The sequence below is a fragment of the Momordica charantia genome (assembly GCF_013281855.1).
Source record: "Momordica charantia cultivar OHB3-1 chromosome 4 unlocalized genomic scaffold, Mcharantia_2.0 BLBB01000004.1, whole genome shotgun sequence".
NCBI classification, from domain to species: domain Eukaryota; kingdom Viridiplantae; phylum Streptophyta; class Magnoliopsida; order Cucurbitales; family Cucurbitaceae; genus Momordica; species Momordica charantia.
The window spans coordinates 26,047,038-26,065,036 of record NW_028275162.1 but is presented as its reverse complement, the minus strand read 5'-3'; the positions used below and the strand labels follow the sequence as shown (position 1 = coordinate 26,065,036).

Below are 17,999 nucleotides of genomic sequence, written 5' to 3'. Positions count from 1 at the left end.
GGATATTGAGATATTCGAGAATGTATTTATAAATATTATCAAACCAACAATATATTATAAAAAATATTTTAGTAATAAATATTGGGCTTGGGCCCATAATTCGAAGCAAACTTTGATATACACGTATCACAGTCGGCCCAATTGGCGAGACCCGGTTCGAAGAGGGGCCACAAAGCAAATCCATTAAATTTCAACTTACTATAAATACTCTAGGGTTTCTCTTTCACTCTTCTCTCTTCGTTAGAACCCTCGAAAGAAGCCCTAGTTCCCGCCCCTGCTCGTCAACCATTTCGGAGGCGCCTCTGCAACATCTGCCTTTCTTTGCTGTACGTAACAATCTAGGGTTATATTTCGGGTTTCTGCATCACATTGTAGTTCTTTTACGTGCGTTCTCATCGTATTTACTGTTTTTTGGGGTCTTGCCATGCTCTAAAATCAATCTGCTAGTATTTTTTCCCGTGTTAATTGATGGGGTATTGGACTAGGCAATCGAAAAATTTTGTTTTGTCTTTCATGATTTTGATTTGTATGTAGACGGGAAAGCATTTCCTATTTGTTTTGTGATTCGAGTATATGTGGCGTCTGTCGAACTTATCAGACTGTTTGAGATGTAACTCGGGAGAGATATCGTCTGTATTTTGAGCGTGTTGCTTTCACTTGTGCGGCGTATCAAGCTGCAGAGTTCGCTGGAAATTTGAATGTTCAGGCTGCATAATTTAAGTGGCCAAACGCACGTCTCTTTCGGATATTCATTCTGTACTGATGAAAGGGTTGATTGTATGCTTGTTAATTAATATTATTCCCTTTTTGTTAGGCTATTAAATGATTCGTAGTAGAATTATAAGGTTACTAATTGGGAACAATATATGTATTCTTCGTGTCCAAGAGGTTTAGCTGGCTGTTTCTAAGGTCGATAAATTGACTTACGAGGTTTTCTTCTTATTTTGCGCATTCTTAACTTGGACTTTGGGCGTTTTACGTTTTTCAGTGACAATGGTGCGTGTGAGTGTTCTGAATGATGCTCTTAAAAGCATGTATAATGCTGAGAAACGAGGGAAGCGCCAGGTCATGATAAGGCCATCATCCAAAGTTATCATAAAGTTTCTTCTTGTTATGCAGAAGCATGGTATGCATTAAGTTTCACGCCAATAAGTTCACTTTGCTCTCTTTTGTTTTTGGCCCTTAGACCTGTATGATCTTATTTGGTTAACTTTTCATTGTTATAGGATACATTGGGGAGTTTGAGTACGTTGACGATCACAGGTCAGGCAAAATTGTTGTTGAACTTAACGGGAGACTCAACAAATGTGGCGTCATTAGTCCCCGTTTTGATGTTGGTGTCAAGGAAATTGAAGGTTGGACTGCAAGGTTACTACCCTCTAGACAGGTATTTTTCTCTCTTGCTTGGAGTCAGCTTATTCGGTATTACTCTTCAGATTTATTTGTTTCTGCATAAGCCAAACTTTTATAACTACTATGTTGATACAATTTCAGTTTGGTTTCATCGTGTTAACTACATCTGCGGGAATCATGGACCATGAAGAGGCTAGAAGGAAGAATGTTGGTGGTAAAGTGCTTGGTTTCTTTTACTAAGCGGTGTCGTGAAATTGAAATTCTTTTCCGATTTTCTGCACTTTTGAACTTTAATGGAAGCAGTAGAGTCCTGTTTTGTTTTAGCTGCCGTTTTGGTTGGAGGATACAGGATGTGACCTGCATTGTTTTTTAAGACGTTGAGATTGTTTATGAGCTTTTTGTTTAATCTATGAGCTGTTTTTATCTGTTTGACATGCTGAAAACTGAAATTGCTAGCTTCAGAACTGATTACTATCTTCTTTCCGCTATCGGCTTCTGTGGCTTGATCAAACTTGATGATTTCCCAAAAATTTTATTCAACATTTAAGAACAGTAAACAAAATTTTACATGGGTGTGTTCGGTAACATTACATGTGATACTTTGTGGCCATGACGATCTTTTTAAAAATAGAATGATTTGACAACTATTCACTAGGAGTTCTTTGGATTTTCGGACATAGTTATTTTGTTAATTTTACTCTCTGCTTAGAGGATAGGCCAGTTCTAATTTCAACAACAAGAAGGTTATTCTATGATAAAAAGTGAAACAGCTTTCATTTGTATAATATTTGAAGCATTTAAAGCACGCGTTCGCTGTTTCCGTTTCACGGGCTACGACACCGTTTTGTGATTGAGTGGTTAAGAAGTTCACGAGATTGTCGATGATTCGTCGCCGTAGATGGATGATTGGCTGTGTGTGCATCCACCAATGAGCCTCTCCTCCAACTCTCCCTGGAACCATCCTTTTTAGCCACTGCTTTAATAAAGAAAATTCCAAATTCAATGGTCTATTATAAGTTTCTTATCTCTACCAAAATCCCTTTAAAACGATTACCAAAATCCCTTTAAAACCATAAAGTTAAAGATAGAAATGATTGTAAGAACATCAGTTTTTTTTTTAGAATAATTGGGTGGGAATTTGAATTCATGACTTTTACTCAGAGATGAGTGCTTTGTTGATCTAATTATTGAGATGGTAATTTGATTCTCTTTCGTGTCGAATTTCTAAAATATTTGATAAATAGAGAGATGAACTTGATATGATATCTATTATAGCGTGATTTTAACGTCAATACCATGAAAATGACGTAAGAAAGAGATTTTTCGTCCATTTGACAAATTGTATAGACATAAGTGGAAATTTTATGGCTATAAATTTCGAATGTGATGATGTAGTTCAAATTATATCCTCAAACCATTTTGAATAATGTTAGAAAAGGATGGCTACAAGCCAATTTGAGTATAGTACGGTTGAACAATGACCAGGACTCATATACTCTTGAAGATGATGAGATCACCCTGTTCAAATTATTATAACAAGCTCTCTCACAATACTACTATAAAATGAAAACTTTACGAGTATTAAACAAAAATTCATCCAAGCTCAAAATATAGATATAATTTTAAAGTCAAAGAAGTTGAACTAAAATCTTCTTAATTTACTAAATTGACTTGTATTTGTTTTTTTGTTACTTTTCTGGAAAAGTAACGAGGACACGTATGTCAACTCTAGCGCCTTCCCGAGTCCTGACATTTAGAATTGGATAAAATAATAAATTGCGGATTCGCGGGAGAAAAAAAGAGTGTCAGTTTCCATAATGCGGGAAAGGAAAGATACAGAAACCGCATCTTGCTTGCTCTAAGATCAACTCATTTGCTTCAAATCGATAGGGTTTCTCTGCCTGTTTTCATCGCTCTCTGGTGATTCTTCTTCCATATCTTTCCATTTTTTCACCTCAGATTCGTGTTTACTTCACGCAGTTGCACTTCATTTTAGTGTTCCTTGAGTTCTGCTAACTAGTTCTGAGGTTTTTCCACTCTTCATGATGTTATGTAATTATGGAATTTGATTAAAAGAACTTGTTCGTATTGAATGTTAGTTTATTAACTTGTTGTTCAGAGAGTGTTACATGTTCGATCCAGTCATTTTTTTCCGGAATTTCTGCTTGTTCTGTTTCGGTTTGTATGGAGCTAATGGACTTTATTTTTAATTAGCTAGTATCGACGACGGTACTTTGGAAAGTTTATTTTACATTTAATGAAGAACATTTTACATCGAAAATTGTTTTATTATACTTTGATGCGAGAGTTCTTTATTAGTAAGCAGTTTATTGTTTATGGTTTATACTCCTCAGGGTTCTGTTTTATTTTATTGTTATTATTTGTACAATGGTTGTAGAGCCTATTGTTTCCTGAAGTGGGAGAAATTTCGTTATGTTTAACTTGTTATTGTGTCGATATGACATTTCTGTAGATCTTGTTTCCCATTTCTTCTCGTTCCAGTGTCTTAATATGTTATTGTTTATGAATTATCTTTCAAACTATTGGTTGTCTGGAATGTCATTATTTTCTATTTATTTGTGCGTTCTTCTTACTATATATATACATATATATATTTTAATTCTCTAATCCCAGATTTTGCTTTCTCAGGAGGGGAATGATGCATATCTTTGGGCATCAGGTCTGAGAAGTTCAGATTTGACTCATTTTTTCCAATAAACTAATACACGAACTATGAGGTGGTTTAGAGCAAGCTCCGCTTTAGCAAGACTTGCCATTAAGAGAAGCTTAGTGCAGGGAGGATCATATGCTGGGGAATCAAGGATCAGTGCATCTCAAAGTCGATATTTTCATTCCACACTTTTTAAATCAAAAGCTCAAGGTGCTCCAGTTCCACGTGCTGTTCCCCTTTCTAGGCTTACTGATAGCTTTTTAGATGGAACTAGTAGCGTCTACTTGGAGGAACTTCAAAGGGCTTGGGAGGCTGATCCTACCAGTGTTGATGAGTCATGGGATAATTTCTTCAGAAACTTCGTGGGTCAGGCTGCCACATCTCCTGGCATTTCTGGCCAAACAATACAAGAGAGTATGCGTTTATTGTTGCTTGTGAGAACATATCAGGTTAATGGTCACATGAAAGCCAAGTTGGATCCCTTGGATTTGGAAGAAAGGGAAATTCCTGATGAGTTGGACCTTGCACATCATGGTTTCACAGAAGCTGATCTTGATCGGGAATTCTTCTTGGGGTTGTGGAAAATGTCTGGGTTTTTGTCTGAGAACCGCCCTGTTCAAACACTCAGATCCATTTTGACCCGTCTTGAGCAAGCATATTGTGGAAGCATCGGATATGAGTACATGCATATTGCAGACCGTGATAAATGTAACTGGTTGAGGGACAAGATTGAGACCCCAACATCAACGTATTACAATCAACAACGCAAGGGGGTTATTCTCGATCGGCTTATATGAAGCACACAATTTGAGAACTTTTTGGCGACCAAGTGGACCACAGCAAAGAGGTTTGGGCTCGAGGGAGGGGAGACTTTGATTCCTGGGATGAAAGAAATGTTTGATAGGGCTGCAGATCTCGGGGTTGAGAGCATAGTTATCGGAATGCCTCATAGAGGGAGATTAAATGTCTTGGGTAATGTTGTCAGAAAGCCACTACGTCAAATATTTAGTGAGTTTAGTGGTGGTACAAAGCCTGTCAATGAGGTTGGGCTCTATACAGGAACTGGTGATGTGAAGTATCATTTGGGAACTTCTTATGACCGACCAACTAGGGGTGGCAAGAGGATCCACCTCTCGTTGGTTGCTAATCCAAGTCATTTGGAAGCTGTTGATCCTGTGGTTGTTGGAAAAACTCGGGCAAAGCAATACTACTCAAATGATGTGGACCGCACAAAGAAAATGGGTGTTTTGATTCATGGAGATGGTAGTTTTGCTGGACAAGGTGTTGTCTACGAGACTTTACATCTCAGCGCTCTTCCAAACTACACCACTGGCGGCACCATTCACATCGTTGTAAACAATCAGGTAGCATTTACTACTGACCCAAGGTCAGGAAGATCCTCACAGTACTGTACTGATGTTGCTAAAGCCTTGAATGCACCCATCTTCCATGTGAATGGAGATGATGTGGAAGCAGTTGTTCATGTATGTGAGCTGGCAGCAGAATGGCGCCAGACCTTTCATTCAGATGTTGTAGTTGATTTGGTTTGTTACCGTCGTTTTGGGCACAATGAGATTGATGAGCCATCTTTCACCCAACCTAAGATGTATCAGGTGAACTTTATTGTAACATTTTCTCATAGCTGTATAGTTTAATTCTAAACCCTGTATTGCATTTGAGTGCTACTGATGAAACGTTGTAGCTCTCGTCCACGATACTTAACTTTGTTTCTTGACAGGTAATCAGGAATCATCCCTCATCTCTTGAGATCTATAGGAAGAAACTTTTAGATTCGGAGCATGTGACTCAAGAAGACATTGAGAAGATACAGTCCAAGGTCAATTCAATACTTAATGAAGAATTTATTGCCAGCAAAGATTATGTTACTAAAAGAAGGGATTGGCTTTCAGCATATTGGGCTGGATTCAAGTCCCCTGAACAGCTCTCACGTATTCGGAATACAGGGCATGTGGAATGATATTTTCCTTTTTACTGCTTTTCACTCTTTACGTTATACTAATATTTGTAAGCTACTTTGCAGGGTTAAACCAGAAATCTTGAAGAATGTAGGAAAAGCTATTACATCCCTTCCTGATAACTTCAAGCCACACAGGTCAGTCAGAAAGGTGTATGAACAGCGTGCCCAAATGATTGAAACTGGGGATGGCATTGACTGGGCCCTAGGAGAAGCACTTGCTTTTGCCACATTGTTAGTGGAAGGTAACCATGTCAGATTAAGTGGACAGGATGTTGAAAGAGGTACCTTTAGCCATAGACATTCAGTTCTTCATGATCAGGAAACAGGAGAAAAGTATTGCCCTCTTGATCATGTTATCATAAACCAGAATGAGGAGATGTTTACGGTCAGTAATAGGTAATGGAAAAGATATTACGTAAGCAATTTCTTTTGTGTTTACATTTATCATCCATGATAATGTTCCTGCCCGTTGCTTCAATTTTGAGAAGAAATGTGTTCATTGCTTCTGATGAAATAGACACAAACAAATCCTTATCCTGTAACTTTGTTGAATGCAAAGTAGAATCTTACTTTGGTAGCACGAGTATTGTCTTACTAGGGAATATCATTCTCACTATATATATATATATATTTTTTTTTTTTAGGATATGATACCGATATTATATCCTTTCTCATTCATGTTTCTTGTATTTGTAAACTGCTCTCTTTTCTGGATAGCTTAAGATATGAATTATGGATGCTCAGTAGTTATTTTCCAAGTGCTAGTTTGCTATCCTTTCTTACACTTCATTCCTTTCTGCAGTTCTCTCTCAGAATTTGGCGTTCTTGGATTTGAGTTGGGTTATTCAATGGAAAATCCCAATTCACTGGTAATTTGGGAAGCTCAATTTGGTGATTTTGCGAATGGGGCACAAGTGATATTTGATCAGTTCTTAAGCAGTGGAGAATCGAAGTGGCTGCGACAAACAGGACTTGTTGTGCTACTTCCTCATGGCTATGATGGCCAGGGTCCGGAACATTCAAGTGCAAGACTGGAGCGTTTCCTTCAGGTACTTCATTGAAGAAATTTCATTCCTCTTTACTACCAGATAAGCACAATCTCTTCCCTTTCTTTTCTTTCTACTTTACTGTTGTGCTTGTTGTGAGAATCACTTTCTTTGTGTATGAAAGGTTAGCTTGATGTTTCCAAGTTTTTTCTATTTTCTTAGATGAAGGATCGCTGGTCTATGAACCTTTTAATAATTTTTATTGTCTTACATTTTCTAATTAGAAAAAAGTGTGCCATGTTTCCCCCTTCTCTCACGAAGTTTGGATGCTGATTTTTTGAAATTTGATGTTCTTCCTGGTTAAAATGTCTAGAACTTTATCATATTGAGGTTCTAATAATTTCTTATGTTATAGGGATTAAGGGGAGCAAAGCTCTGACTTCCCATTATCGAAAAAGGAAAAAAAAAAAAAGCTTATGTTAGATTCTCTTGAATTAGTGCAGTCTTAATTAGACCTGTGTTTATGGAAATGGATTTGGTTTAGCTTAGATATTTCGTCAATATTGATTTCATTAAATTCTGTGATAGATGAGTGATGATAACCCTTATGTTATGCCTGAGATGGATCCAACTCTTAGGAAGCAAATTCAAGAATGCAATTGGCAAGTTGTGAATGTTACAACTCCTGCTAACTACTTTCATGTGCTTAGGCGTCAGGTGAGTTAGATAATAAAGAATTCAAGTTTCCTTGAATCAATTCATTCCTTTGTTACTTTATCCAATTTTTTGCTTTCTCCAGATTCACAGGGAATTCCGCAAGCCTCTCATTGTGATGTCTCCCAAAAACCTGCTTCGTCATAAGGACTGTAAATCCAATCTGTCTGAGTTTGATGATGTAAAAGGCCACCCAGGCTTTGACAAGCAGGGGATTAGATTTAAGCGCCTTATCAAGGACCAAAATCTGCACTCTGATTGTGAAGAAGGTATCAGGCGTTTGATACTTTGCTCTGGAAAGGTAGGCCACACATTTGATTTCAACTTCTTATATTATATTAATTTACATCCAAGTCAGGTCTTATTGTCTCCTTATTGTTGGTAACTTCAGACAGAAGAATTGACTTTCTTGTTTAAACCCACAGACCAATGTTGACTCATACTATGGATCTAAGTTTGAAGCTGAGACTTCATATTAGTTATTAAATTTCAATCTTCAATATAAGATTCTCTGACATGTTTTGTACCAGATTTATTATGAACTAGATGAAGAGCGGAAAAAAATCGATGGAAAGGACATTGCAGTATGTCGGGTGGAACAGCTATGTCCATTCCCATACGATCTCATCCAGCGAGAGTTGAAACGGTATCCAAGTAAGTCCATTCAACCTACTGCAGAAGATTATTAAAGTGTACCTAGTCAAAAACTTGTAAGGAGTTAGCTTGCAAATATTTGGACAAAGCTTGCATTAGGCTCTTGTTTCCAACATTTAGCAGAGCACCAACTTGTAGTTGTTATTACAAAGGATACATTGCTTTTGTCGTTGCTTCATCTTGCAGAAACCATAATGACTTTTCAACTCCGTAGAGATGGTTGAATTTAGGGCTTAACGCTTGGCACTCCTCCAAGTCTATATTTGGGAATGATGCCAAATATATATGTGAATGCTTTAATTACAAACATTTGTAGGCAGACTGATGGGGGGGGGGGGGGGTGGAAATACCTCCTTCCCCCCAATTTTAAATGGTTAATTTGGTATGTGATGAACATCGTTCACCTTTTGCTCCCCAGATGCTGAGGTTGTTTGGTGCCAAGAGGAGCCAATGAACATGGGTGCGTACAGCTACATAAGTCCTCGTCTTGGTTCTGCCATGAAGAATCTGGCCCGAGGAACAATTGAAGATATCAAATACGTTGGTCGGGCTCCATCTGCGGCTACAGCCACCGGTTTTTATCAAGTTCATGTTAAAGAACAAACCGAAATTATTGAGAAAGCACTGCAGCATGACCCAATCATGTATCCCCATTGAAGTCCCTCCAGATCCCATTAGTAAGCGATTCACAACATATTAAAAGATATGTAAATGTAAACTTTATATGGTCCTAAATTCTGTACTTTCATTGTAATTTTTCTGCATATGTTTCTATTGAGTGACTTATTATGTTAGGCTGTATGCAGTCTCATGCAGACGTATTCTGCTCAATGGAATAAAGATACTGATCAATGTAAAATTTGTTGGAAAAAAATTCTCATTGTTAGCCGTTCATCCCACTGTTGTCTCCTAAAATACCTCAAGGCTTCATATTTATTGGAACCGGTAACTCAAAACATTTACATTCTTAAAGCATGTATCGTGATCTCTCTCTCTCTCTCACACATACACTTGTCATAGTTAGAGCGGGAGAGTATAATTCTACCTAGATCTGAACTATATATGATGCTTTATTCCAATCAACTTCTGTTGGTTGGACAATTATCTCATCCAGTAAACTATGTATTTCGTAACATGTAGAAAAAGAAAAGTAATATTCTCATATTCTGATTTTCATCTGATGTTTGGATATCTTGACTTCTGCAATCTCATATTCTTGAAAGCAGGCCTGACGTTGTACTTTCTTTCTTTTGCAGACACCCACTTCCATTAACGTTATATTGTTTTCCAACACTTTTATCAGGGATATTTGTCGTTTTCATCCATACAATATTCCTACCTGTAAATTTGTAATGGGCTAATTGATTATGATGTTTTGTTATCAACAGTTGCTATTTCGAGAGTCTGAGATGGATTGCAATTACAAGGGCCGTCTACTCTTCATCAGAATTGGAATTTCCACAGCATACCTTAGAATCACACTTCCCCTTGTGGAAGCTGAGAGGGATGGCATTTTAATTTTCAATGCTCATTTAAACTATTAGCTCTAATAAAATGACATCAACAGTAGCTGTTTTCTTATTATATTGGTTTTTTACTTTGCCAGAAATTCTGATTCCACAACAACACTTGCTAGTTGCTCCACTCAAAGGCTGGGAGACCAACTTGCTCTGTGAGTAGAAAGAATCTCGTGCCTGTAATATGTATATTCTCACACTCCACTAAGCCAAAAGGAAAATTGCCAGCTTCACCGTAGAAGATGATGTCACCTAATGCTCTGCTATTGTTCTTTGTTGGTTTTCTTGGATTTTACACCGTATAGTATCAATTTAGGTTAAATTATAAATTTAGTCTTAGACATTCGTAGTCCTTCATCCTTCGAAAAACTTTCAAATAGTTTTAGTTATATCACTAGAATTTGAGTTATTTATAGGTTAAATTATAAATTTAGTCTTAGACATTGTATTTATTTAGTTTTTAACCTTTAAATAGTTTTAATTATATCACTAAATTTTGAATTATGCTGGTACTTAGTCCTTTTTATTGATACTATTAATGGAATAATGATCTAGCAAGTGATTAATTTTTACCGTGTTAATGTGACACAACTAATAATATTTAGAAGGGATTTGATTTGCCAACTTGAGCATAGTTCAATTTATCAATTTATCGAGGCATTCCGACCGGTTCGAACTCCCATCTACTAAAATAAAGAAAAAAAGGGATTTGATCTATTAATGAAAAGAAGAAAGGGATTTGATCTTATATGTGATTTTATACAAGTCCCTCTCTGATTTCTAGAGTTTCGAGGATTTCATTTGAATCATTTTGACTGTTTTAATTTTTTTCCGTTTTATATTTTTGCCCCAAGAACTGTCCAGATTGGAAGATTTCAATTCCCTGTAGAGAATCTTATTTGTTTCATTATTAAAAAGTTATGTACGCAGGACCCATTGCGATACTTTTGGTTAGAGTTTAAACAATAATTTTATATTTCAAATGTTGTTAAATAATTGCTCCACAACTTTTCATAATGCCCATATGCTTCATTCCTCAAGTTTATTTAACAGATTGGTAATCAGAATTAGAAAAACACAGTATGTGTGGCTACATGATTTATTACCTCATCACATGTCACCTCTGCTTCCATCCCTCTCTACCCCCCTTCAATATAAATAATTATTTGTATGTGTGTTTATAAAAATAATTTTAAATATAATATTATTTTTGAAAAATTAATAAATCATTGATTTATTGACATGATAATAATAATAATCAGTTTTTTAAATTCTTTTAATTCATTTTTCATCTTCAATCAGTGATTAATACTTGGTCTAAATATTGTTGGAGATAATGATAGTAAACCACTGATGAGTGTCTATTCTATCTTTTGTCATATTTTCACTTTATTTTAATCCTTTTAGTGACATTATTGTTTTAATATTGAAATTTTATTATGCTATATTTGCAGGTGCAAAACTCCATTACGGAAGGAAAAGAACCCAACCTCTTAAATTATCCATTTGACATTAAGCAGCTTGAAAAAGAAATGAGCTCGATAACGCAGGCCAATATAGTGAGTTTCTTTAAAATAATAAAGTTGTACACTAAAATATTTGCCCTCTTTTGTTTTAGAAAAGGAAAAATTGCAGGTGATGCATGCTCTGATATAATAAACTATTTAAGGTATTGCAGGAGATGATGATATGTTAAACTATTTGCTCATTTAAGACAAAAAAAGAAAAAAAAAGGAAAAAAAAAAGAGAGAGAAGGGAATTGCAGGGAGATGATGATAATGTGCATTTATTTAAAAGGTACACCAAAAAAAAAAAAAAAAATTCTTCCAGGTTGGGCAGAATGAAGTTTGAGGAAAAGATAATCAGGCACTGGGAGTTTATTTGAAGGTGAGGTTTATTAAATTTTAGAAGTGGCTTTGTTTCAATCATGATCAGATATATTAATTTAAAAGTAAACTTAAAATATTTTTGAAGTTTATCCATGATTGGCATTTATATCGGATATTAAAATATCTAATGATTTTTTTTGATGTTAAATATTGTAGACGCGGGATGGAGATTATAATGGTAGTAGAGAGATGAAGATTGATGGTAGGTAATTTTGTAGGCAAAGTTTATCTTAAAGGCTAAGGTTAGTAGCATCCTAAACTCTGAGTGAAGAGTAAGTTCTGTTATGATTTTTGAAAGCTAAAAAGTGTTTTTTGTCCAATCAAATTTATTTTTCAAAATTTTCATATTGTTTGTTTATATAGTTAAAATAATGATTTTAGAAATTCTAAAAACATGACATCTAATTCTTCCTTTAAAATTAGAGGTTTATATTCCCATTTCATGTTTGTGGTACTATAAAAAATTCTTTTGTGCGAGCATATATAAAGAAGTTAAAATATTTTTCATATCTATTTTATTTCTAACCTTCCATTTTAGTTCTTAAATTTTACAAAAAAAATCATTATCTTAGCTATTATTATTATTATTATTATTTTATTTTTTATCAATCATTCAACCAAGATCTAACATGTGTTATGCCTTCTACTCATTTAGGTGTGACGAGTAAAAGATGCCTATATGGATAAATGTAAATATATATATATTTTGATAAAAGATATGGATAAATGTTTAAAATCACATGTAATGGTAAGTTTATATTCAATTAAGTTAAGATTATTGTTAAATATTTAATGAAAAATTTATGACAAGGATTAAAATAGTTTCTAATGCAAAGATTTAGGGACTAATAACAAAAATTGGAAATTTAGGAGCTGAAATGAAACAAGAAAAATTAAAATTTACAATCTTTAGAGAATTTGCTTAAGAAATATAATCGAATTTTTAAAATACATCTCAAATATATTCCTTAATTGGTAGTATTTCACATAGTTCTTTTCATATTTACGTTAAATCATTACTTGTTAGGCCGTATATTTGAGTGTTCAGATGCTATTGTCATCTTAATTCTACTTCTATTAGTTTCTTTTTTGCGTTCTTGCAACTTTTATGTCCTATTTACTCTCAACAAGCATTGAATAGCCACTATTATTCATCTACTGTATTATAAGCCACTAATTAAATACTGAAATAAAAAATGATTCTCAAAGGAGAACATATTTATCTTTTATTCCATTTTTTTAATTTTAGTTTGAAATGTTTCATCTTTTTCCCCTTTGTCGCAATCTTGATTTAAAAGTAATTTCAATACATACAAATTTGAAAATTTAATCTTGTTTTTCGAAATTTATTCTAGTTCTCTTGTTTGTCCATTTATTTATGTTTTGTTCTTGCAACTTCTTGTCACATTTGTTCTTAACATAAGTATCGGATTCATCTCCTTTATTCCTAGTCAGTAGCCACCATTTAAATACTTAGAATTATTAGATATGATTCTCAAAAGAGCATATTCATCTTCTGTTCCATTTTTAATACATTTTTAATTTTCATTTAAAATATACATTGTTCACCCCCTCAATATCACAATCTTGATTGAAAAGTAATTTTAATAGACACGGATATGATATTCATTTTTTTAATAATATTGTGCGCAAGTTTCATTCTAATTCTCTCCTTTTTTTTGAATATTTTTTCTGAATCGGATACCTGTTTAATGTTTTCCACTGTAATGGTGGGCACCATGCGTAACCAAGGTCCAAATTCGGGAGATATGAAAGAATTTTGTTATTAAGCTCGTTCGAAAATTTAAATTTGAGACCTCTAAATTGGTGTGACTAAAGAGACTCCAAAACCTTATTAATGGACCTCCTACGGGCCGGGTTTAACTCTCCCTTGTTTTTTTAATCACAACTGAGGATAAATGCTTTATGTTGGAGGATATTGATGATGTAATTTTCTCAAGTATTTGACCTAAAACAAAAAGGTTACTCCTAGTTTTTTAATGCATATCAGTTAACCCCGAAGATTAGCTTAAAAACCCATTATAAAAGCAAGCTGAAACTTCTGCCATTGTTGTGATTATCTGTTGACAAACACTTCTAGAGAGAGAGAAATGGAGCAGGCGGATAGAATTTTTAAGCAGGCAAAGCCATATTTGGGAGCCATTGCACTAAGATTTGCTTCTGCAGGAATGTCTATTATTTCCAAAGCTGCTCTAAACCAGGGAATGAACCAACTTGTCACCATTGTTTATCGTTATTCTATTGGTGCCATTGTTGTTGCTCCTTTTGCCCTTGTCTTGGACAGGTATTTGTCTCCTTTCTCTCTCTCTAAGCTATATTTCTTAAGCCTTATTTCACCATTACAAACCCATTTGATGACAGGAAAATAAGACCAAAGATGACTCTCTCCATCTTCGCCAAGATCCTAATTCTGGGCTTGCTAGAGTAAGAACTCAAAGCACCCTACAGCAATTTTTTGTTTACATAAAATCATTCAGACGCAGCCACAATTACCTATGTTGAAAAAACTCACATCCATTTATCACCCTGACAGGCCTGTAATAGCACAGAGCTTGATTTACTCTGGTACTAAATACACAACTGCAACATTCGCAACCGCCATGTGCAATATTCTCCCAGCCTTTGCGTTCTTAATGGCTTGGATTTGCAGGTACCCCTTCTTATATAAACTCAAAAAATGCATTCATGCACACACATACATATCCATTGACAGATATTTACTTCATATCATGAGCATCATCTTAATTTTCTTCTGAAGAATGGAGAAGGTCAATATTAGAAGAATACGAAGTCAGGCAAAGATTTTAGGAACCTTAGTGACAGTTGGAGGAGCTATGATGATGACGCTTCTAAAAGGACCCATGTTGAATTTGCCTTGGACCAAAGAAAACAACCCTCACTCTTATTCCAGCCTTGCCAACAAGCAAGAACCTGTCAAGGCCGCCGTTGTTATCACCATTTCAAGTATCTGCTCCTCAGCCTTCACCATCCTTCTGGTACATCCATGTTTCCCCATGTTATAACTATATTTACGTCGTAACGAAGAAAATTCATGATTCAAGTTTCTTGTTTCGTGCTTCTTAAAGGCACATACAATAAGAACATACCCAGCAGAGCTGACTCTGACGACTTTCATATGCTTGGCGGGAGCTGTGGAAAGCACTATTCTAGCTCTAGCGTTCGAATGGAACAATCCAGCTGCATGGGCCTTACATGCCGATTCCATACTCTTAGCCGCCCTCTACGGTGTAAGTTTATATATCATTTTCCAACAAAACTTCTGACGGGAGTTTAAGATTTAAACTAAATTTCAAGGCCATGCCTTGTGCAGGGAATAATATCTTCTGGAATTGCGTATTATCTCCAAGGAGTGGTGGTGAAGTTAAAAGGACCTGTGTTTGTAACCGCATTCAATCCTCTCAGCATGGTCATAGTTGCGGTTATTAGTTCATTCATATTCGCTGAAACACTGCGCTTGGGAAGGTAATTTTTGAGTACTAAAAAAAAAGTATTCTTTACTGCTAGAGTAGGAGTTTTTTATTACTTTTTTTTAAGTGATGTTTCTTTATCTGTTACCTTAGGTTAAAATACTATTTTGGTCCTCTAGTCCTCTACTACTAAAATGTTCATTTTGGTCTCTAATTACTTTGGTTCATTTTAGTTTGTCACAATGTTTATTTTGGTCTGATCATGTATTTTTAAAAAGTAATTATTTTGGACCCTTCATTTTATTTTTTATTTTTTTTCTGTCACAATTTTAATTCTTTAATTGGTTGGCAAATTATTAGAGCACTCCCTACAAGAAATTATTAATGTTATATTAGGTGAGTTTCTAGTAGGCAAATAGATGATCTCTACTAAGAAAAGCACTTGAATTAATTAATTTTAATTTTATTTCAGGGTTATTGGAGCAGCCGTGATAATTATAGGCCTTTACTTGGTTCTGTGGGGCAAAAGCAAAGATCAGCTTCCATTAAAATTGGGCACTGACAACTTACCGACTTCAATTTCGCACCAAAACTCAACTACCACAAATCACCACTTGAAACCTTCTTCAGATCATGCACAACTCAAAGCCACTGCTCCAACAACAACAGTCTCCAATGCTTGAATTTGCAATCAATCTCCAAATTAGAGAACAATTGATCATATTATTGGAACTTCATTTGTAAACTCCTACAACAACTAGGCATGGTTCCATCAAATTACCAGTTGATTCTTTCTTTTTCATCAAATTTATTAGAATAAATTAATACAACTTTATGTCGATTTTGTCCATGTACTTTTAAAAAATTTCAGTTTGAAATTCAAGACTTCAATTTGCTAACCTGAATATCATGACATATATATTATCGATCAAAAGATCAAATATTCAAATTTCCACTCCTAAACTAAAAAAGAAAAAAAAATAGAACTTCAATTTGTTGTGCTACATTTGTCATGAGGCGCAGCAGAGGGACCATTAGGGTTGGTAAAGTGAAACCTTCTTCTTTTGTTGGATTTTTCAAAATTAATGTCGTGTAAACTTACACTGATAGATCTTTGTGATCGAGACTCGTAATTGTCCAGACTGAACAACATTGTGACCAGTGCAAGACTCGAATACAAGACCTCATGTTAAATTGATGCTTTAAGGGGGAGAAAAGTGCGTAAATCGAAGCTCGAGGGCCAAATTAAGACTATTTTAAAAGTGCATGTATGAAGTTGACACAAAAGTAGAAGTACGGAAGCAAGATGTGTATATGATTAATCTCAAGATCCTATCTATTTAGAACTCTCTTTTTTGTTTTGTTTGTTTTTTTCTTAGAAAGCTGGCTGATCAATTATTAGCTCTGGTTAAGCTGTGCTATTGAAACTAAATACCCAGCCAAAGCCAAGAGGCAACACCATTTTCCCCCTAATTTTTCACACTTCAAAAAACTTCACTCGGAATTTTATGCGTTGTTTTTATTTTCTCAAATTATTTTAAGTCATGATATAACGTATATAATTGTTACGGAAATCATATTCTCTTGCCTTATAATACTTGGATTTTATGTATCAAATTAGAATTTATTTTTATCAAATATGTAACATCATATAAAATTAAGTTATTAGGCCATAATCACTGATAATTATTATATATAAGAGCTAGTCTAAAAAAAAAGACAGTCAATCTGAGCTTGGTACTTCTCTCTAATAATCAAGAGGTTATGATTTGAATTCCACCTCATCCCATTTATTGTACTAAAAAAATATTATATAAGAACAAAATTCTTAGGGAAAAAAAACGAGGAAACATTGTTTTCTTTGGGCAACTTGAGAAAAAGGAAAAGGGAAAATAAACCCCACACGTCTATTATTATATATTATATGTTATAGGTAGGTTGTAGGTCTGTAATATGGACCACTTGTTCGGGAATACACGTCTCAGCTTCAACTTGGTCCCATCAAGGACAAATGTTTCACTGCTATGGCTTCAATACATTTGCATGGATTCACTTGCCTCTTCTCGTCCTTATGTTGGACATAAGAAAATTACGGACAACATTTTTAATCATCTTTATTTCCTTTCTCGAATTATGGCATCATAGGAGGTTGGTAAGAGAATGGGGATACTTCCCTAGTACGCGTCAATCTCTTTGTCCAGGAGTTCGATCAGATCGACGTTCTCTCCTCACAGCGACACGTGGCAACCGATCTTACACCCACAACAAGGTGGGATTGACAAAGATAGCCCACCTTCGACCAATAGAGAATGCTCCTGGTAAGAATTCTGCTAACTCCACTAAAAAAAGGCGGATGGTATGAACATAAAACTTTTTGAATGCTAGATACCGGCATCAAAGTGGCATGACTGCACTTCCCACAGCTGATCACCAAAGGCGAAACCCCACCTTTTCGAAGGTATGAAGCTCGATTCAACACCAACTGATCACTCTAAATTCTAACTTAAGCTTTAAAGTGTACGCAGTCGAACACCACATAAATCGATACAAAGTTTTGTTTGTATGTCATCAACTAATCATATCCTATTAAGAGTTCACTCAAACTCGCACTCTTAACACATGTTAGCTCTAAATTCTGCATCAACAAAAGTTATTTTCTAAATTCATTATCTAAGTTTGTTTGTGAAAACGACTAGCACTTAGGCAGACCTACCTCTATGATGTGATGTGTTTTACTAAAAATTGAGTTTGATAATAACAAATAATTAAACAATTTTAATTGAAATTC

The 17,999-nt window shown here is 35.1% G+C and overlaps 3 protein-coding genes across 3 annotated transcripts; all 3 read left to right on the top strand.

Moving 5' to 3' along the window:
- The first annotated feature begins 199 nt into the window (after nucleotides 1-199).
- On the top strand, nucleotides 200-1,785 carry LOC111006763 (40S ribosomal protein S15a). Its single transcript, XM_022278854.2, has 4 exons — nucleotides 200-326; nucleotides 989-1,126; nucleotides 1,227-1,387; nucleotides 1,495-1,785. The coding sequence occupies exons 2-4, from the start codon at nucleotides 994-996 to the stop codon at nucleotides 1,591-1,593; spliced, it is 393 nt and encodes a 130-aa protein (XP_022134546.1). The 5' UTR covers nucleotides 200-326; nucleotides 989-993; the 3' UTR covers nucleotides 1,594-1,785.
- A 1,312-nt stretch (nucleotides 1,786-3,097) lies between these two features.
- On the top strand, nucleotides 3,098-9,250 carry LOC111006506 (uncharacterized). Its single transcript, XM_022278488.2, is given in 9 exon segments — nucleotides 3,098-3,273; nucleotides 4,003-5,637; nucleotides 5,763-5,989; nucleotides 6,066-6,398; nucleotides 6,805-7,051; nucleotides 7,577-7,705; nucleotides 7,788-8,003; nucleotides 8,233-8,356; nucleotides 8,775-9,250. Coding segments are annotated over 8 exon segments (3,066 nt in total). The 5' UTR covers nucleotides 3,098-3,273; nucleotides 4,003-4,086; the 3' UTR covers nucleotides 9,014-9,250.
- A 152-nt stretch (nucleotides 9,251-9,402) lies between these two features.
- Nucleotides 9,403-16,052, top strand: LOC111006062 (WAT1-related protein At2g39510). The gene is made up of 10 exons (XM_088123500.1): nucleotides 9,403-10,028; nucleotides 11,328-11,760; nucleotides 11,919-11,964; nucleotides 13,864-14,067; nucleotides 14,145-14,207; nucleotides 14,317-14,433; nucleotides 14,542-14,779; nucleotides 14,870-15,031; nucleotides 15,115-15,266; nucleotides 15,684-16,052. Exons 4-10 carry the CDS (start codon nucleotides 13,874-13,876, stop codon nucleotides 15,892-15,894), a joined length of 1,137 nt encoding a protein of 378 aa, XP_087979626.1. The 5' UTR covers nucleotides 9,403-10,028; nucleotides 11,328-11,760; nucleotides 11,919-11,964; nucleotides 13,864-13,873; the 3' UTR covers nucleotides 15,895-16,052.
- Nucleotides 16,053-17,999: the final 1,947 nt, after the last annotated feature.